Source organism: Rhipicephalus sanguineus, chromosome 1 (genome assembly GCF_013339695.2).
Source record: "Rhipicephalus sanguineus isolate Rsan-2018 chromosome 1, BIME_Rsan_1.4, whole genome shotgun sequence".
NCBI lineage: Eukaryota > Metazoa > Arthropoda > Arachnida > Ixodida > Ixodidae > Rhipicephalus > Rhipicephalus sanguineus.
The window spans coordinates 110,292,802-110,314,912 of NC_051176.1; the positions used below are offsets into that span (position 1 = coordinate 110,292,802).

General features: G+C 45.8%; 1 protein-coding gene and 1 non-coding gene across 2 annotated transcripts in view; both read right to left on the reverse strand.

Annotated features, from left to right (window-relative positions):
* LOC119395856 (putative helicase MOV-10) overlaps nt 1-22,111 on the reverse strand; it is an 89,174-nt gene that overhangs the window by 53,295 nt on the left and 13,768 nt on the right. Inside the window, exons 4-6 of the mRNA XM_037662869.2 lie at nt 13,150-13,290; nt 5,895-6,057; nt 3,045-3,214 (exon numbers count right to left, since the gene is read on the reverse strand). Coding sequence (XP_037518797.1) covers nt 3,045-3,214; nt 5,895-6,057; nt 13,150-13,290 — 474 coding nt within the window. The remainder of the gene's footprint in view (nt 1-3,044; nt 3,215-5,894; nt 6,058-13,149; nt 13,291-22,111) is intronic.
* Trnak-cuu (transfer RNA lysine (anticodon CUU)) lies at nt 8,243-8,314 on the reverse strand. The gene has a single exon. It is a non-coding gene; the product is annotated as a tRNA-Lys (tRNA).

Genomic DNA, 22,111 nt, shown 5'->3' on the forward strand with positions numbered 1-22,111 from the left:
TAAGGTATCTGTACATGAGCATGCCAATAATGAAGCAGTACCTTGCAACGCAAAGAGAACAAAGAAAAAACTTGCAGTGGCTTAGCTCGGCTACGCCAGGATATACGTAGCGTTAGCAAAGGTTCAGCTGATTATTCTTAGCTTTCCAGATTGTCTAGGATTATTAGCCTTCTTCTGTTCATTCTTCGTACGCTGAACCGCTAATTGTCAGGCAACTACTTCGGGATCTGATGAGATAAGCTTCTCGCCTCTTCTGCGCCGTTGAGCAGCATTTGCGCTCTCCCTCTCCATGGCGTTACCCACCTGCAAATGCCAGTCAGAGGCGCTATCACGCGGCAACAGCGCAGTGTCGGACGGCGACTGCACAGCGAAAGCGAATGGCTGCGCACGCGCCGGCGCCAGTGTGTCTATTATGGCTACGACGCTACTCCTCCCAAAGGCGCAGACCAGCAATGGCGAGTCACGCGCGGCGGCGGCAGCAGAGAGCGCGTGACATCATGGTGGCGGAGAGCACGGAGAGTGGTGAGCGGTGAGCCAGCTGTGTGACATCACTGATCCTTGCGCATGCGCAGCACGGCTCATGAGGATCCACGCAAAATCGGCTCCGGCTAGGCAAGTGTAGCTAACGCTACAAAAGTGGATGCTGCACAAGCTGTTGGTCAACAATACTGTTCCACAGCCTTTTATATATATAGGAGTAAAAAGATACAGTAGAGTATCAGCAAATAAAAATCGTTTAAATGTTACTGCTGTGCAAGCAAAACAGCTTCCTCTAAATAGGCTTGTTTTGTATTTGACTGCTGCACACCAAGGAGTCTTTCTTAGTAAGTGAAATTCCTGCTGAACATATTTCCCCAGTCCCTTCAGGCTTTAACTAGATTCTACTGTAGACTTTTCTATCCTTTTACATAGTACGTGTGACTGCTGTGACAGTTTAGTGGAGGTGTGGGGCACAAGACTCACTGTAAAACAGAGCTCACACAGTGTTCCATGACAACAGCATGCATGCCTGCACGGGTGTGTGTGTATTTGGGGAAGAAACAATGGCAAACATCAGAGGCCCAAATTGTCTACTCAGCATCACACAGTGAGACAGCAGCCAGCACATACATAAGTGGCCCAAGTTGTCTTTATATACATATCCATAAGTATGCCCCGTGAGGAAACTATGATTGCCAAACAAAGGGAAAGAGCTAAACCCCCGTATTCTAGAACGTCCCTTCACTCAACGCTCCATCTTGACTTGAGAAAGTCTATGGGAGCGCCGTCTCTAGGCAGAACAAGTCACTGCATATCAGCGATAACCTGCAGCGATTCTCGAGAAGCGCAGCGTCATTTTCGGTCGAGCAACGACGCTGTGCTCAACTCGGTCAAGTGAAGGACGAAATTCAAGTCGTGGCTTGTTTGAGAATACAGGGGAAAGAAAGCTTTGCTGAAAAAAAAAAATGCATGCACTGCAAATCTGGCATAACACAAGCTATCCACAACACAGGCCTTTTATCTCAGAAACAATCCTCTACAAAAATGCCAAAAGGGTACTGCAGGTCTACTTAGTGCTGGGTTTCCAATCTCCACATCCCGTCCACTGCATGGTTGCGGTGTGTGAAAGTGTGAGGAAGGACTGCCTGATGAAAAGCTTCAGTGCAACACCATTTAATGCTTATTTTGTTGCAATGACAGATCCAATGTGAAACCTACAAATTATGACAAAATTTTGCGGTACCAGCAGGCCTATGCAAAACTCTGTAGCTGCACCCTCTGATGAAGTAGGCACCAGGCATCAGGACATGCCACAGCACATGCATGTCCTTTCATGCTCGCACGTTTGCCTATTTGATCTCTTCTGGCTAGAGGTCAATCTACAGCCCCTTTGCAAGCACACGTCTGATTACAGCTCACTGATCAGTCATTAAAAGCTAAACGTGATTCAAAATTACCCTCCCTATTGACAGCAGCAGTACCACTCATCCCGCATTCTGTGCTGCCACGGCTATGTTTCGCCTTCTTTGGCACAATGTCAATTGGCAACATTAGTGCTGACTGCTTCTGGCCGGTTTGGAATGAATGTGTTCCTGCATCTCCCATCGATACAATTTTTGTTATTGCTGTAGTGATGTGACCTAAATTATACTTACATGCAGCATGCATGCTTTCTGCAGTGTACAGTACAGTCCCTAAAGGAAACTAGACCATTTACATAAATAATATATTGATACTTACTGATACCAGATTCATTTGACGATCAAGAGCTCTCGATATGAAAGTAAATATTTTATGTCAGTGTGATGTTCAAATAACAGTTATGCAATCCCAGCAATTTCAATTCATCATTGAAATTGCTGGGAATTGCTGCCGCTGATTGAAATTGCTGCCGCTGACATACAGGGTCTGGTAAAAAATATTTACTGATCCGATCGGTGCATATTAGCTAAATTCTTCAATATAGCTTTCTTGGGCATCGGTACACCGACTACAATGGGATTTCCGCACTGCAAAGGCTCTTTGAAAACCAGCTGCCTTGACCTCTCTCGGAGACTCTTTGAAAGCCCGCTGGATGGTGGGCAAGCTGTCAAAATGGTTCCCTTTCTGGCTTCTCTTTAGCTTTTGGAACAGGAAGAAGCCTGCGGGGCTTACATAAGGGCGATGCAGCCCTGATACAGCCCTAATGTGAGCCCGGCAGACTTCTTGTTCCCGAAGCTCACGAGAAGCCAGAAATGTCACTGTTTTGACAGTGTTCCTGCCATTCAAAAGGCTGTCACAGAGTCTCCAAGAGAGGTCACGGCAGCTAATTTTCAGGAAGCCTTTGCAGCTTGGAAATTACGTTGGAATCGGTGGTATCAATGCCCAAGGAAACTATTTTGAAGAGATTACATAATATGTACTGATTGGATCAATAAATCCTTTTAACCAGACCCAGTCTCATAACTTTACGGACAAACCCTGTAAGAAAAATTATCGACTAGGACATAAGCACTTAACAACTTGGACTAGGACGTAAGCACTTAACAACTTGAAATCCATACTCAAGCTCGTAAGCATCTTACCGTGGACAAAAACTGATCACGAGGGAACCTCTTCTTGCCTCACGGACGAAGCCTTCATACTCCAAGACTTCCTGCTCATGACTAGATGGTTCACACTGCTCACTTGAAAGACGCACAAAGATACTGTCCCCTTTCAACACAGATGGGCGGCCTTCTACTAAGCCTGGAACCTGCAGTAAAGAAATTATTTTGAAAATAACTCGAAGGTTACCATTCAAATGCCCACATTCTCCCATTTAGTTAATAGGACAATGTACTAATAGTGGCACGAAATTCTCAAACTAAGGAGGGGTTAAATATCTTCTAAAATGACTGCACTCACTGGCTTAGTACAAGACAACAATATGAAATAATATTTAGTGCAACTGAATGGCCACACTTGCAAAAAACAATTGCTGGAAACAAACGATGATCAGCCTTAGGCCCTGTACACTCTACTGAAAGCGGCAAATCAATACCAATGTGATAACCATAAAGACAACAAAAGCAGCAGCAAGGTTGAAACGCAGATTTGCACTTCTCTGGATTCTCAAAAGCTTTTCAATTCAGACACACAGACTTCGTAAACTGTAGTCCAACACTGCATGGTTACATTATGTTTGGCAACGTTGGCAATGATCAGGTGTCCAATCTCTGTTGCAGCAGCCCCATTTCAATGGAGATGAAATGGAAGAACACTTGTGTATTCAAATTTTGGAGCACATTAAACAGGCCCTGCAACACTTTTCCAAGTAATCATCGAATGACTTCATTAAGAGAGTTTTTTGCCTCACGAATCGACAGGCGCAAAAATTTTTAGACTCCGTCAAGTACGAGCAGAGTCACAGGGATTTGTCGCACGCTTTAAGCGCTTTCTCTCATTGTGTAACAGTGAGCGCGTTGTAAGCTACGCAGAGATGGCGGGGGATGACAAGGGAGCAAGAAGCTATGTCGGTTCGTCAGCGCATGTCATGACCTTGAGCACTTTATTTTTGGAACGCACGGCTCATTTTCAGTGTGACCGCCAGCGAGTACACAGGCATGTAGCGGTATCCCGCAGTAGCCGCGGTAACTATGCAGCACACGATGGTCAAATGAGCCAATGGCCATGGACTTTGTGTTTATGGTGAGGTAATTTGGGTTCAGGGAATCATTTGTCGAGAGAAGAGGGAACGATTTCTAGCCGACTTTGAGAATTGTAGATTCCATGGCAGTGTTTTCTGCAACACTTTTTCAACATGGTCAGAAAATGCTGCCGATCAGTAGTCGAGGCTCCTGAGAACAAGCAAGCCAAACATTATAGCACACCACATGGCCTGGAATTTACAATTAATTCTCAAAGTCGGCTAGAAATCGTTCCCTCTTCTCTCGACAAATGATGCCACATACCCAAAATGACCACGCCACATAACCAACTTCACGGCCATTGGCTGATTTGCACATCGTTACTGCTGCCGCCGCAGGAGGCCACCACGTGCCCATGCGCACGCTCGAAAAAACACACTGAAAGTAAGCCATGCGTTCGAATAAAAAATGAAAAAAAAAAGTGCCCAAGGTCATGACGCGCACATGACATCACTTCGTTCCCTCGTGCCACCCCTCCCTGCTTAGCATCCCACACGCTCGTCGGGACAAGAGCAGAGAGAAAGCAATTAAAGCATGCGACAAATCTCTGTAACTCCGCTTGTACTTGACGAATTCTAAAAGTTTCTGCGGAGGTCAATTCGTGAGGCAATTACCTATTTTAATAAAGACATTCGATGGTTACTTGGAAAAGTGTTGCAGGGCCCTTTTAAAGCAATGCAGGCGGACAAAATTGATCCGGAGTCCCCAACTATGGCATGCCTGATAATCAGATCATAGTTTTGCATGTGAAATGAAAGAATTTAATATTTTTTTAAAACAAATGATCAGGCCACCGCTCCAATTGCCCTCCTTGAACTCAGACAACAAGGGACAAGATGTTTATATAGAACATGGTTAAGACCGAAAAGCTTTTTAAGAGGCAACACATCTGAAAACTTTGCCCACAAGGAGTCACAGTATGTGTCATCATCATGGTCAGACGTCTTATGATGTCTGACGGATGCCAGTGAAGCAGTTCCTCTGTGACCACAGAGGCAGTGGGTTTGACAGCCGAACACAACAGGAGGCTGACCGGGCTTTTCTGCAGGCTCGGCCAGCTGCCTCATGACAGTGGCACAGCAGACCAAGTTGCCATCGGTTCGCCCTCAGGACGAGGCTGTGACGGATGGCGATGAGCAGACCAGGAAGCCACGTGAGCTCATCACGAGTCCACCCGAGGACGCAAGGATGAGCCCCAGAAAGGACCAATAACCGCTGTGGTCGCTCCCGAGACCTCACCTTCACCTGCTTCTTCCACCCGCTTCTTGAGTCTGCCTTTTCGGATTGAACGCTGTTTTCTCGTGCTGTTCACACACAGCAACACTGTTCACCGCCACAGCCACTTTGTCATTTTCGGAGTCTATTGCATTCAGAAAAAAAGTGTCCACGCTCATCACACCTTGCTTTCAGGTTGCATTGTGCGTTTGGGCTCACTAACTATTGAAATACATACACTCAAACCTCGATATAATTAACACTGATATAACGAATTATCGGTTATAACAAAGTAAATGAAGAACAGTCTTGTCATAGATACAGTTTTACAAATATACATTTATAACGAATTTGCGGATATAACGAACTTATTTTTGTGTAAGATGCGACTTTGTTATAATGAGGTTTGAGTGTACAGCCAATCATCCAGCCTGGTCTTAAGCTAAAAAACATGGCCCCATTAACTAACAAAATAACAGCATCACAAAATTAGCAATACAAAACTTGACAATAGACAGAAATTGAGCTTACCTCCAAGACATACCAATCAGTCTGCGTTGGAAAAGGATTGAGTGGGGCACCAAGCATGTCATACTTTCGGATGTCAATTTGCATCTGGATCTCTTCAAAGTATAAAAGAGTGGAGAAGCGGCCCCAATACGTCTTTTCAGAAATTGGATCATCTAAATGTTTTCTGCAAAGCAAGCGAGATCACCAAACACTGAGACTGTTCATCTGTATAAACTCTTAACATAGCACATTTACAGAACACACGTTTCTTAAAGTGGTCCCGAACCACCCCTCGGGTTTGGTGACAAAATGCATTCTACAAACAGCAAAAACACTGCTATGAACAGCTCAGCCAAATTTTGCAGCCGTGCATGGCACGTAGAGTTTACAAGCAAAGCGCGAAGTTGCACTTTCTCAAGTGCCCCCTCTTCATACAGAGGCCCATGCTCACTCTCTTCGAAGCTACAGGTGGCTGCTCTATTTCATCACTTAGCAGATTGCTGCTATTGGCCGACAGCTCACATAAATCAAGAGCGACGTTTGATCAGATGCGCTTCTTGCTATTCTTACAGCGCATAAATGTAGTTGTTAAATAAACAGGCTGAAGTAAGCTAAAGTATCGTTCTAAATTTGGTATGAATGATGCACTCCTTGGAAATGACAGCTGTCATCTGCTGAACTCGGTGCTCATGCGCAAGTTCGAGCAAATGTTTCACCATGCTGCCTTTTCGGCATCACAGCCTCTGTGCCTCATTTGTTTCAATTACACATGAATGTCATAAGTGACCTCAAAACTTACGAAGATTGTGCGCAGCGGCAAATTCCAATGCTGTGGGTTTCGTGCAGACTACACCCATGTTGTTTCAAATGCTTCCTCTCTTTTACGTGCAATGCAAGCAAGACAACTTGACAGACATTGCCTGGTATTTAGCTAACTGAATTCACTTGACAACGCGTTATGTGCATTTTGCTACTATCCCTCAGTCAAGCTGATGCAGAACAATGCCAGTACGCACCAGGTACTCACACAGCTCAACCAATTTCATACAATCAAGCATCCTTGTGCTGCATAGTTATTGCAGCCGCCACGGGGCGCCAACACACGCTGGCTTCATGCTCTATAGTGCCCTAAATTATACAGTAGCAACACTTGCGCACTGGAATCGCACCAGAAGTGAGCGATGCATTTGAAGAAAAAAAAAGAAGAGAAAACGCTCAAGTTCATTACGAACGCTGACGTAGGCTCTCTACCCCGCGTCGTCACTCCCTGTGTAGCTTCTAGCACACTCGTCGGGATGAAAGAAGCGAAAAAGCGGTTAAAGCGTGCAATAAATCCCTGAAACTCTGCTCATACTTGGCAGATTGAGTATTTTTTGCACATATGGATTAGTGAGGCAATTAACTCAGATACTGAGGTGATCTGATGATTACTTGGAAAAGTGTTTCAGGGCCACTTTAAAATGTAGCTGAGAATGGTGCCTCATGATAACACAGTTCCATTCATTATGAGGAATTAAAGCACCCACAATTTAGCAAGCAAGAACATTTATCCTAGGGTCCTGAAAAAACACACCACAAGCAAACATGTCTGCTATGATCTTATGATTTCCTGTCACAAGCATGTCCTCAAATAAAATCAATGCCACACACAACTACATGAACACATGCCATGCATGCCTGAAGGCCACACCAACAGTACAGCATTGCATTCTGCTAATGATGGGCGCTGCCATAAGCTATCATGAACCAACTAGCCCACCAGTAAGTCTTAAGCATACATCTGCTTATATGTATTGTACAGTCACGAGCAAAAGTTTGTGGACCATGGTTAGGGTTGTCAGCATTCCCAGAAAATAATACCGGCCCTTTGAACGAGGGGGGGAGGGGTTAACAAGAGGTGAAATTAATGTTCAACAACAGATGTCATGTTAAATCTTTGGCATAGAGTGCCATTTAATATAATATTAATTGCTTTCCTTGGGCAAAATAAACTTAATGTACATGTGCAAAAAACCCAACACTGAGCTAACCAACTAGCCTAATGGCTGGCATAAAAATACACGCGATTGGAATGACGCTTGTACTAAAAGTAAGTGAGGTTTTGGTCATTGCTGTGAATGTGCTGCACTGAATAGGAATCGCACATATTTCGTCCATAAAAAGCCCTTCTTTGCCTCTGAATACACCAGGCCAATGTCGTTACAGACACAAACGAACCTTAAAATGTATGCAGTGCATATACCACAAAAATATAGGACACAATATTAATGAGAACTAACAGACAGCAATGCCAAGGAAAGTATAGGAGGTGTTATTTGTAGTAATTAGAATATAAATGTGAAGAAAGTAAAGTGGACGAAAAGATAACTTGCCGCCGGCAGGGACCGAACCTGCGACCTTCGAATAAAGCGTCCGATGCTCTACCACTGAGCTACGGCGGCGGTCATCTCCCCGTCCACTTTATAGGATATATATGTGGATTGAAACTTAGGAGTGTCAGTCAGCGCCAATCAGCGCCAGTCGCAGCCATGGCGGCGAGTGTGGAACACTCTTTTTTCTGCCTTTTTGGCGTCACGTAGCACGTGATCTATTTACGAGCAAGCAGCTGACCAATAATCCCTCGCATACTACCTGAAGGCATCGTGTCTGCGAGAGCGAGACCCTCGCTATGAATGAAGGAAAGATTACTTTTAAGGGCTCGTTTTTTATTTGTTAGACACAATATTAAAATATGGGATATTCACATATACTTAATATATAATATATACAATAAAAAATATAGGATATTCATATATACTTACGCGTGCAATAATTCCAATGATCGCTAAACTTGAAGGGATAAAAAAAAACTGGTTGGCTAATAGCGTAAGAGTTTCGGTGATTGACAATAAATACTTACTGTCATAGTTGTTGAACAAAGGCTTATAAAACAACCCTGAAAATAATATTAGGACAAGAAAACTGGCCAATGGTGGCCGGTTTTAGGTGCAGACCGGTAGCCAGGCCGCTATCTAAAAACCGGTTGGGCCGGTCTAAAACTGGACAGATGGCAACCCTAACCATGGCACCAGCAAAAATAGAAACTTCTAGCATAGTTCCACAGCACAGAATCATTTTAATACATTGCTTTGGGTGAACATGTGCACTTAGGTGGGACCACTTGATCTCAACCGGAATACTCCGGCTGCAAAGAAAGAAATATTCTTTGGCACAAAAATTGGTCGCATATTTTTGCTTGTCACTGTACATTAATTCACTTTTCCCCAAAGACTTCTTTGCTGATTTAGTATGGAGGATAGAACTAAGACATCATGTTTAACTGCCAGTTATTTAAACCTGTGAGACATTGGTGGGTGAAGAAGCAAAACCAGCTTTCTATACTAAATTTTTTATCCATTGAAGGTATAATAAAGTTGCGTACTACTACCAGCACATGTACATAGGTCGCAACTATAGGTTGGTTGAGCTTGTCCCACACAGATTATGCTGTGGCTGGACTCGAATGCGCGACTTGTGGGAGAGCACGCGCGCCCATTTCCTTTCCTTAAGGCTGGCGCGATCGTGAACTGACGGCGGGAGCCGAGGGACCACTAGCAGAGGAGCACCGTCGCCCTTTCCGGACAACCCCTTGTTTCCCGCCACTCCGCGCGCCAATCCTCGCATCCCGGCTCGCGGGAAAGGGAACTCGCCCTGCGAGGGAAACAACCCTCGCGGTGGGGAGGGACACGGGTGGTGAACAAAACTGCAGACCAGGCAGAGAGACGGTCTCTCGTGCCCTGCTGAACTGCGAGGTAACCCCTCACCGCCCCGAGACCCGCGAGCCGATCATCGACCGAAGGTGTAAGCGTTACCCTTTTTCTACGAGAGCGGACTATCCCTCTACGCTACATTTACGCGTTATTGCTAGCGTAGCAATAAAGTGTTGTTTGTTGTACTAGCCTGTTGCCTTATTCGCCAGAACCCGTCGTAGCTGCGATGACGCGCGCTACGGGAAGGGGACGTTGACACGGTACGACTATTTGCGGCTGGGACCGGAGCTAGGCTTCTGCACCAGCCGTGCATAGAGCGGACCCCCCTCAGACTTCGTGACAGACAGAAGAAAAGAGCAATGCTGTCTCCTTATGGGGAAAAAGAAAACATGCAGCATTTGATTTTCCTTTTTTTCTCCTTAGTAACAAAACAAGCGACATCATGCTGAGACCATGAGAGAAAGCAGAAAAAGCAGCATATTCACATCATCTGCTTTGCCCACGTAGCAACCCTCCCCAGGTGGTTGCTTTCCAGAGCTGTCGGTAGCGACGAAACATATCTGTGTGAGCTCTGTCTATTCTTTCACAGATAAATGCAAGTTCAAATTTTTTCTTAAAAACTGGGCAAGTATTTATGTTACATCTGCAACAGGTGTGGTCTTCTCAACAGTGTCAGCACAACACCTGATAAAAGGCCACTAAATCAAGGCAGCCTCATCTCAAAACCGACCAAACATGAAACACACAAACATCAACATCTTTCACGCTCACACAGAGTTGGCACTGATGTGCTCCGGTACACACTGAAACATAGCAACCATGAAATTTAAGCTTTCTGCAAAATTTGAGCAAGAATAGACCAACAGTAAGCACAAAATCTTTTTTTCGAAAATTTTTAAATAGATAAGCATGGCTCTGTATGTAAATTAGCACAGCTAGCCATTTTCCTCTCACCATGAATGCTCTTCTAAAACAGTACTAACAGGTACAGGTCTTTTGTCGCAGGCACCACTAGCCCCTCTAAAAATACAATTCCCTGCTTTAGTGCCATGCAGCTGTGGCTGGAATTTTGCTAGCCTCTTCATGAGTGGTTGAACCTCAAACTCTAAGAAACATGAAACATGCTTTTATGGAGTGTGTAAAATTTTCCTAGCACAATGTCACAGAAACTATTCCTTATGCTTAGTGGTTCCTTTTTAATACAAAACTTGTAGCACCACCGACATTGACGGGATTGGACAGTGAAGAAAGACGAGGTCGGACGTGACCTCGTACGGCATCGTCATCAACGCCTCGAAAAGCAAGTTTGGTGTCACTAGCTTGGTCTTTCTGGGACATCACCTGGACACCAGTGGCATCCGCCCACTTTCAGCAAAAATCGAAGTAGTCCAGAGCTTCCCTAGGCCCACAACGATCACGAAGCTGCGGCAATTCCTCGGCATGGTTAACTTTTACCGCCGCTTTATCAAGAACTGTGCCGATATAGTGGCGCCTTTGGACCGTCTGCTTACCAGCAGGAACAAGACGTCCTTGCTCCCTTGGGACTCCACTGCTGAAGACGCCTTTATCAAGATCAAGGGAGCGCTCGCAAACGCTGCCTTTCTTGCCCACCCCAACCCCACAGCATCCCTAGCTCTCATGAGTGACGCGTCTAGCACAGCCGTGGGAGCGGTTCTCCAGCAGCGTGTTGACAACTCATGGCAACCATTAGCCTTTTTCTCCAAGAAACTCAGCCCAACCCAAGCTCGTTACAGCACCTTCGGTCGAGAGTTACTTGGAATTTACCTCGCCATCCGACACTTTCGCATATCGTCGAAGGTCGACCATTTACAATTTTCACGGACCACAAGCTGTTGACATATGCGCTTTGCAGAGAGTCGTCGACGCACACGCCACGAGAAATCCACCATCTCTTGTTTATATCGGAATTCTCCACCAACATCCGACACGTCAGCGGCGACCAGAACATACCTGCTGACACTCTCAGCCGGGTGGACGCCGTGACAGCACCTGCAACTCCTGCGCCACTCGATCTGCAGACGCTCGCAGCACACCAAGCTAATGACCCCGAGCTCATACAACTGCGCTCATCTAAAACAGCACTGCGACTGGACGATATCCTGCTTGATGGCTCCAACCTCATCTGTGACACTCCTACAGGCACACCAAGACCATTCCTCCCTAGCACGTTACGCAAGCAGCTTTTCGACATGCTGCACCAGCTCGCTCATCCCGGCGTTCGTGCCTCACAACGCCTTGTTTCATCACGCTACATATGGCCCCGGATGAACGCAGATGTACGCGACTGGGTACATGCACGTACACCCTGCCAACGTGCCAAAGTCTACAGGTACCCTGTTCCCCCAACACGCCAGTTCCTCCAGCCTGACCATCAATTCGACATTGTTCACATCGACATCGTCGGACCACTACCACCGTGTGATGGATTTCGCTACTGCTCACAGCTGTCGACAGATTTACTCGATGGCCAGAAGCGACCCAGCTTCCAGACAGCTCTGCTGCAACGGTCGCAGCAGCATTTGTCACAACATGGGTTGCCCGCTTCGGATGCCCTACCAAGATCGTGACTGACAGAGGACAGCAATTCGAGTCTGCCCTCTTTCACGAACTCCTACGCTTGCTTGGCACGCATCATCTTCGCACGGCTGCCTACCAGCCCCAGACCAATGGCCTCGTGGAGCACTTCCATCGACAGCTCAAGGCAGCACTGATCGCCCATGGCACGCCATCGCAATGTGTTCAACGTCTGCCACTGATACTTCTGGGTATCCGGTGCGCCTTGAAATCGGACTTCGGGTGCTCGAGCGCGGAGCTCGTCTACGGCACTCCACTCCGTCTGCCCAGCAACTTCTCCTCAGAAGCACCCTCGGCAACTCTGTCCACTCACGAATACGTACACCTTCTTCGGGACCTCTTCCGGGATCTTAAACCCTGTCCGACACGTCCTCTTCCAGAACACACACCGCACATTACATCCAACCTGACCAATGCGACCCACGTTTTCGTGCGCTTTGGACCTATTCGGCCTGCTCTCCACCCGCACTACCTCGGGCCCTTTCCGGTACTGGAGAAACGCGAGTCGACATATGTCGTGGATGTTCATGGCAAACCTGACCACCATCGCACTGGAGCGCCTGAAGCCAGCCTACTGTGAGACGACTCCCACAGTCGGCTGGCTCAATCCATTTCCACATGTCTCCGCTCCCGTCGCTGCAGACACCACTTCAATCCGCAGAGTCTCCTGGCAGTACTGATTTCGTTCGCAGACCATGCTGCTCTCTAGGGGAAGGAGCTATGTAGCGCCACCGACATCGACGGGATTGCACAGTGAAGAAAGAAGAGGTCGGACGTGACCTCGTGCGGCGCGGCAGCAAGGCTGGCGCGAGGGGCGCAGAAAAATAAAGAAAAAGTTAGTTGGTTTTAGGCTTCGGCACTAGAAGGACGTGTCAAGTCATTTCCTTATGTGTGCTCTACAAACTAATGAACAAACAAACATTTGCAATTACTTGATATAGATGAGCAGCTGATACATGTCTTCATCCATGTCCTCCCACTCTTGAAGTTGATGCTTCTGGAACTCCACAAGCTGGTAATCAACAGCATATGTAAGAAGTGGCTTTTTCCGCTCCAGCTCCTGAATGTTGTCGCTGTGGAAGTGAAAGGAAAAAGAAAACGAAGAAGAGATTTTTATAAGAAGCATACTGCAAAATATTTCTTGCTAGAGCACTTAAAGGACCCATGACACGGTTATACTACTAATCACAGTGTATTATAGTTGGAAATAGAAAAAAATTCATGGGGCCGCAACATTCACATGGGGATGAATTATCAGTGAAGCTGGTTGGGCTGCATAGATTATAAAATCATACATTATTTTGCACACATAACACTTATATGCACGTATACATTCATACATATTTAGGTGATTTCGAAATGGTGGTGATCACTACTTGATGATACATATGACACACGGCGAGAATTTCCGTCTTCGCACAGGACACATTTTTTCGCCAACGTCAAGTCAATGCGCAAACCACGTGTGGCCATTGGTTTCATGTGTTGGTGTAGCACACGAAACCAAATTCGTCGGCGACATATCAGATGGACCCCTCCGATTTCTCACAGTGCTCTAACGAGTGCATCCTAGTTTTATAATACCATGTATGACGTTGTATTACAGCAGTGCCACCCCATTACGTCGACATAACACCGCCTTGGTCAACACACCTCCCATGGATCTGCCGCAACCGCTGTTGCAGCCACACCAACACCTCCAACATGCCTGGTGCAATCTCCCCCCCACCCCTTACCCACCAGACTCTTTTTCTATCCCGATACAGACATAAGCCACCCAGAATACGCATGGGTGGCTTACGTACCTCTAACCCCTGCATGCATGCCCCTCCTGATAACACACTAGAGGGATGCATACAGGGGCTAGAGGTAAACAGCTTCACTGTAAAACATAATAAATCAAATATAAAACAGGGCTCTAACCATGCAGTTTAAAAAGCTCTGCCTTTAAACTTCATCGAGCAGCACTGACCACCATATTGATGTGCACTGTGTTGCGTCAAGAAATTACCAGTCAAAGCCCTGTCGTCTGCTTTGGCATAATGCAATACCACACTGGACTTAACGTTCCGCGAGCGCTCATACCCAAAAGTACAGCAAGGGCACTGCTGTCAAATCGTGCCCATATCCTTTCACTTGTACAAAAGACACCTGCAACAAACAACTCAGTCGCATATGAAAAAAAGATTGATTGGCACTTGTACCTGCTGACATGATTGGCCAACAAAGCTATTATACACCATGACAAACGTTATCGCAAAATGAATTCAGTGTCTTGGCAGTGTTGGCACTTCAGCTGCTGGCTCTTGCCTAGCTGGGTGAATTTACTTGGAAACCGCTAACCACCCGGAAACGGAAATATCCAAGATATCTGTAGCATGACGTTGCTCACCTTGCTGCAGTTTCAATTATGTGTACTCGTGTTGTGGGAAGAGTTGTGTTTGCATATGTGCATGGCACTAAAGACAATTTGTGCACATACATGCACTCGTGTAGTACAGCACTCGTGTAGAACACCTGCACATACATGCACTCGTGTAGAACACCTGCTCGAAAGTAGGAGTTCTTGCTGCCTTCAAGCAGTAGTGACATGAGGTACCTGTCAGCGTACATGCTGCACCCAGAACCACTGTCAAGAAACACTTTTCCAAGAGGTGCAGAATGATACGGCACATAAATGGGAGGTCCGGTTGACAGACATGCTTCGTGCTTCCATAATATGGCTCAAAGATCGAAACATACCCAGTCTTGCTGTCACATAGTGCAAATAAACAAAGAACCCACTTCATTGGTTATTGTGGATTATAACATTTGAATCAACGTTACTAGAGCCAACCGAGTTTGGCAGCTCATAGATGCTTGCTCTCCTAAGTGGATGCAAGGGTCGTCACGAGAATTAAGAGCACTGCAGTGCCATTTTACTTCATGGCACACACGTCGTCTGCTCCAGCACTGATGAGCCATATTGTCATCGCAGCTTTCGCCGACCATAACAGCTGAGATGCTCCATTTAAACTTCTTGAGTTACCTCAACTGCTTCAAAAAGCAAAATTTTCACAAGCCTTGCTCCATAAGCACCAAAATATAATCGAATTTGACCTGCAATAGTGGTGCAAATTTCACAACTCTGGCTGTCCGCTCAAATGAATATTTACATGCCGCCAACCTGTGTGTTAAGCTGCCGCAGTGGTACAGTGGTTACGGTGCTCAGCTGTTGACCCAAAGGTCATGGGTTCTGGCCGCGGCAGTCGCATTTTCGACGGAGGCAAAATGCTGAGGCCCATGTACTTAGATTTTCGTGGATATTAAAAACCCTAGGTGGTCAAAATTTCCGGAGCCCTCCACTACGGTGTGCCTCATAATCATATCGTGGTTTTGCCACATAAAACCCTAGCAATTATTAAACTGCGTGTAGGCATGTTGTAATACTAAGCTGTCGCAAGACAAGTGTTATTTCGTAACTTAGCTGTATTTATGGAGATCCCGATGAATTTATCTGCACTCCCAAGAAATCTGCACTCTAAGAAAAAACATATGTAGGGTCATTCTGCCAGACAACAACAATAGTCACCTATTTCGCGTGATTTCCTTGAGTTGTCACCACGTGGCCAGTGTACCCCGGTCGTGAATGACCTGCTGCTATCACAGAGACATAGCATTCTTCACAAGAAAGCGGCAAGCGGCTAGTTTTCTAAAAAGGAAACCCAACCAAGCCGGATGCCAATTATTGTTGCGTGGCAGGACTGCGCCCCAAATATTCAATTTTTTTACACTGTATGGGAAGGCAACAAAAACGAAAACTGGATATAGTAGGACGTGCCCAACTTAATTGACATTCTTTATTGCGCATTGGCTGGTGGTGCAAGAAACGCTTATGGCTCACAATAGTCCTGCCTTCTTTCTCGCTGACTTGTTCAGAAATCAACATTTCACTGTTCTTCTGTCTTGAATAGAGATGCACCCTCATGATGACACAAAAATTAGTTACCTGTGATCTGCTGAAAATGAGCCACACAGCCGACAACAGCCAAACAAGCTTTCTCTAGTTACTCCAGTATCAAACAAAACAAGTCACTAATCACAGGATGGCTGTCAAGTCCTGGAAAATTATGGCTGCCACTTTCTTAACAAAGGTGTACAAACCGAACGACAGCTGAAGAAGGTAGCCTGACTTGAATTCCCAAGCTCAGTCAGGCGACTTTGAATAAAGTTGGCTCCCATATTCTTGAATGTTTCAGGATCAACGTTCAGAATTTCAAGACGTTTCTTGCAAGATCCCAAGTGGCTTCAATGAAGTGATGACTAGTGTCCCTTTCGTAGTCATTCGTGCAGCATGCACAAAACAAGGTGGCACTCTTCGCCTGTTTCTCCTGTCACATACCCAAGATTGAAAGAGCTCCTCCTAAGCAATCACCATTCGCAAACAATCACGCAAGGAAGCAAGCGAGCACGAAGAAATGCGGTATGCGTTGTGAGAGGCTACTACTTGCGTCTCAACTCACGCCGCCAGGTGAAGCAAAAAACAGCAGTGGCTTAAAGGGGCCCTACAACACTTTTCCAAGTAACCACTGAATGGCTTCATTAAAGGAGTTTATTGCCGCACAAATCGACTGACACAAAAATTTTTAGAATTCGTGAAACCCGAGCGGAGTTAGAGAGATTTGTCGCATGCTGTAATTGCTTTCTCACTTCTCTCGTCCCAGTGAGTGTGCTGGAAGCTAAGCAGAGAGGGATGGCACGGAGAAAAGAAGTTATGTCACGCACGTCATGACCTTGAGCCCTCTTTCTGTTTTTTCTCGCAACTTACTTTTCTTCAGTGTGGATTACTTTCAGTGTGATTGGCATGTGGTGGCCTCCCGTGGTGGCAGCGGTCACTACGCAGCTCATGATGCTCAAATCAACCGACAGCCATGAATTTGGGTATATGGCATGGTCATTTGGGTATATGGCATCATTTGTAGGAAGAAGAGGGAACGATTTCTAGCTGACTGAGAATTATTTGTAAATTCCAGACACATGCTGCGCTATAATGTTTGGCTCGCGTGTTCTCAGGAGCCTCGACTATCGATCGGCAGAATTTTCTGACCATGCTGAAAAAGTGTTGCAGGGCCCCTTAGTGTTCACACGTTGGCCACTTGTGCCGGTTCTCGAGCAGAGCTGTGAAACTGAATTGGTTATAGAAACGCTGATTTGAATGACATCCTGCCTTTGAAACCAACAGTGCTTTCATCAACATGGATTTCTGGTCCTGCATTAAAATTCTCTCAGAACTTCCTATCAATGATCTTGCTGCCACGTGTTTGTACAAAAAATCTTGCGTACGGCTTGCAAACATGCAGCATCCAAAATATTTGAAGGAATAGGTTATGAAGGAATTGGAAATGGTTATTGCTTGTCCTGTGTTCAGTGTCTCTTCTTGTCCAGTTTTGAAGCTGCACTCTTCAGTATTCCATTATAAATAAAAAAAAAGGGTAGTGCCTTTTCGTAATAAGGGCACTTTTCCAAAGATCATTTTTAAGAGTTAAGGGCTTCTTTAGTCGTTTTAGCAACCGAATTGTAAATTACCTGTGCTATAGATGGTCATAGACCTAATTTTGTGCACAACTGCCAGTTTGCAAAAATGTTTCTGTTCATGCTTGCGCAAATATATTTTCCAACCAAATAACCTCGACTAGAGATGAGCAGAATGTACCATTCTTTCCATTCAACACGCATCCCTGCCATTTCTTTCTTCCCTTTCTCTTTGTACACAACAGAGCTTGCTATAACATGCAAATCTGCAAAGTAATTTCTGAAAAGCTACGTGGTGGTTGTGCACCTTTGCTAGAATGTGGAGGGGTGAAAACACTTAGACCGAAAAAGCATGATGTAAACGAGAGTTTTCGGTTGGAAAATATCTTTGCAGAAAAGCCTGCTAACAGCATTTTGCAAGATTTGACATTGTGCGTGTATGTGTGCATTTACAGACACGCACACACACACACAAAACCTGACACTTAATGCCCACAAATCTAAATTCTGGCAATTACAAGTACACAGTTCCCATGAATGGCAAAGGGGGGCAAGTGCCCTCTTTTGCCTCCTTCTGCGAACACTCATGCCAGCTTGTGCAAGCCATGTCATCATTGCAATGAAACATGGAATATACCAGGGATTGTATTTTCAAATGACACATTTCGTTCTCAATTCTTTTCTCCCTTCAAGGTACCGTCACTGACAATGTGCCGTTAATTGTCACTGCAATGTTCGGCCGCTCACCGCAATGCATGGAAAGAAGAATGGTAAATGAAACGGAATACCGCAAAATAAATCCCAGATTATGGCGCTCAGCATTCCTTTTTTAACCAATGTGCGTCAGAAACAGAGCGCATTTTCTGTGTGCGATTCTCGCAAGATCAGAGGGATGTTCAGCAAACCTGCTTATTGCCACCTTGGTTCCGTCTCACTTATGCCAACATAAGCGAAACAAATGAGACAACTTAAGCAGTTGAAAATATACCAGTACTGCTTCATTAGCAGAAACCTCTTACAAATAAACGCTGGAACTGAACCACAATGAATGAAAACATGCAACCTGTCTGCCAGTCACCCTACTGAGTTTTCTCGAAGAAATGGGTTGCCGACAATCAGCCACAAGTCAAAGAGATGCTTGATGACATCACCTATATAGTTGATCATGTGCATTCCCGGACATCACGCCAATGTGCTCATGAAAAGAGAAACATAACTTACGGTTCCTGCAAAGGTGTAGCACGAATGTATCCATTACAACGACCGAACGACGCCTGTGACTTCATTGAATTGTAACGCAATCACGTAATCGATTGAGCTAATTAATGTACGGCTAGTGAGACTACGGAAGAGTATCGTCACCACACACCACATTCACTTCAGATTTTGCTAGCACCTCGATAACCTGCATGCGTGGCGCTGAACGACGTGTTGTTCATGCTGCAAAAACTGCGAGGTAAGGAACAATGAAAGCAGCGATGATTTTGCTGAAAGTGTTTCATGAACTTAAGTGCTTCAGCAGCGGGCTTGACGTCACCACCAGTACAGATACACTCCAGCGCAAGAACAGATACAGTTGGTTCATACTTGAAGGTTTGACAAGCGCACAACTTTGTACAGGGCCATTAAATGTATGGGAGTGCAATTCAGATGAGAAATAGGCACTATTTTCTGCCACCCACATGGAGGCACGGTTCAGCGCCTAGTTATAAAAAATGCAAGCTGCAAGTTGTCACTTATCTTGCATCTATCCCACCCTCCTGTTCAAAAATTTGCGCTTATCAAAAATGATACAGCTGCACGCCATGTTCCAGGCCATCACACGTCAGCTCTCTATCCAAAAACACTAACTTCATGACACATGAAAAATCGTTGTTTGGAAAACATTAAAATTTGTAATGGCAAATGTGTAAGGCATCATTTGCAAGCAGTCCCAACATTTGCTACCAAGCCAGGAGTTTGTTACCCTCTACAGGCAGCAAGTCTATAATGCCAGGACAATACTCTGTTCTGTCATAGCAGTATAAGTCATAATGGCTATTCTTTGTGTCCACTGACTTGCTTATATGAAGCAACAAGATTAAAATAATTTTGGACTTTAAAGGGGTCATGAAGCACCTCTTGGGCTTGTTGAAAAAACACAACCTGCGGAAAGCTGACACGGCTATGAACTGCTCTGCAAAATATTACAGTCGTGCGCGTCGCGTAAACCCCACAAGCGGAGCGCGAATTTGCCGTTTCCTCAGGCGCCCTCTTTTCAAACAGACACCGGTTCTCACTCTCGTCGGTGGGCGGGGCGTCTGCATGCGTACGTCGCGGAGACATAGCATGCTTACTGGCCGATAGCCGGATGAGATGCGCTTCTTGCCACGGGGTGCCGCCACTTGCCCGCGCGCTTACTTCTCAGTCTGCTATTTTTACACGGTAGCCGCACTCGCGCATGCGAATCACAGCGGGAGAGCGATCGCGTTTCATGACGCGCGCTGACGTGACTTCTTACCCCCGTGCCATCCCTCCCTGTCTAGCTTCCAGTGCGCTCGTCGGCACGAGAAAAGAGAGAAAGCGCTGAGAGCGTGCGCCAAACCCCCGTAACTCCGCTGATTCTTGACGGATTCGAGAAATTTTTGCGGCAATCGATTCGGGAGGCAGTAAACTCCGATACTAACATCATTAGATCATTACTTGGAAAAGTGGTTCATGACCCCTTTAAGTGTTTTACAGGAACTTCTCTTAAAATCTTGTGTGCACAGCTTAAAAAAGCAGGAGAGGCCCCACCTAGATGACCGAAGCATGGCAGCAGATTGCCTACATAACTAAAGATACAGTCCCGCTCATGTACCGGACAATGTTCTCCTTTGGCGGGGTCACCAACCGTCTGGCTTGTAAAGTTAATCAGAGTGCCCCTCATTGGTGCATGCTTGCAAAAGAATTTAAAAAATGGAGATGAGTGAACTCAGGTTATTCAACCTACAAATTCAAAATGAAAGCAGATGACAAGAGGCATACCCTTTCTCATTTCGCTCCTCGAGCGAGGACTTAAGCTGCTCCTAATCAAAACGGTGGCTTTCAGTCACCAGCTGCAGAAGCAGTAGCAGCCATTTAGCAGCCATTGTGGCCTTTTCATGACAACCCGTGCCTACACTTTCACACGGATGATTTACCGTAGCGGAGTTCTGGTAGCAACACTGCCTGAGCATTTGTTTCAATGGACGGAAGGACGAAAAAAACTTTATTTAAAAAAAAAAAACGCCAGGCTTGCGCAGAAAGCGCAGCACAGTTACAGCGAAAGAGCGGCATTTCTAGAGGCCATTGTAAACTCTCTTGGGGCTACCAATACAAGTACACTTGCAAGGTACCCACTACGCCATAAATCATAATTTTTGTGAAGTTGGGAAGTCCCCACTATGCCATTATTCGTCATTCTGCAGAGAAGCGAGGTACCCACTACACATCTGTAGGGCATTATGTGCACTTTGTTGATGCGGCGGCTGATGACAATAAAGAGTTACGGCTGAGCCCTTTGTAATGGGTCGGAAGCTTTAAACGACCCACTAGTTATGTAATTCGCATTGTCTAATGCCCGGTCGTTATTTCGCTCAACCACCACGCTATATAATATATGTTAATGTGAGAAAGAGAGAGAGGGAGGGAAAGAACTTTATTGAGACCCCGAGGAAATGGATCATGGGGGCCTTATGGGCTTCCTTGGCAGCCTATACAAGTACACTTGCAAGGCACCCGCTACACTATAAATAATCATAATTTTTGTGACATAGGGAAGCAGCCACTATGCCATTTTTCGTCATTCTGCGAAGAACCGTGGTACCTGCTAAACACCTGTAGGGCATTATGTGCACTTTATTGATGCTGTGCCTGATGACGATGAAGAATTATGGCTGAGCCCTTTGTAATGTGTTGGAAGCATTCAACAACCCACTCGCACAATTCGCATTTTGCGACACCTGGTTACAGATTTCGCATTGTGATGCCTGGTTGTTATTTTACTCTTCTATCGCGCTATATTACATATGTTAATGTGATTCCTTCATAACATGAAGCCTGTATAGGGTCTTTTTGCAAATGAGTTTCAAGCACCGGCACAGTTGCATCCTCGATACTTTTTTTTTCTTATTTCGCGCAACAGCGGTTACGGACACTGGCAGAGGGGGCGGACAACTACGGTGCCAAAAACAGCTGTTGTTGTGATCTCATAACAGCTTTCATTGTAAAAGCACCTGCAAGGTTGCCGGCCCCGACTACGGCCACCCAGGCATTATGTGCGGTGAGGCATAGATTTTCCACCGCTGCCCGGGCTCGCTGGATTGCCCACTGTTGGTCATGTAGATCTGAGCTAGTCAGAGCGCTTAGCCATCGCTCCTCGAG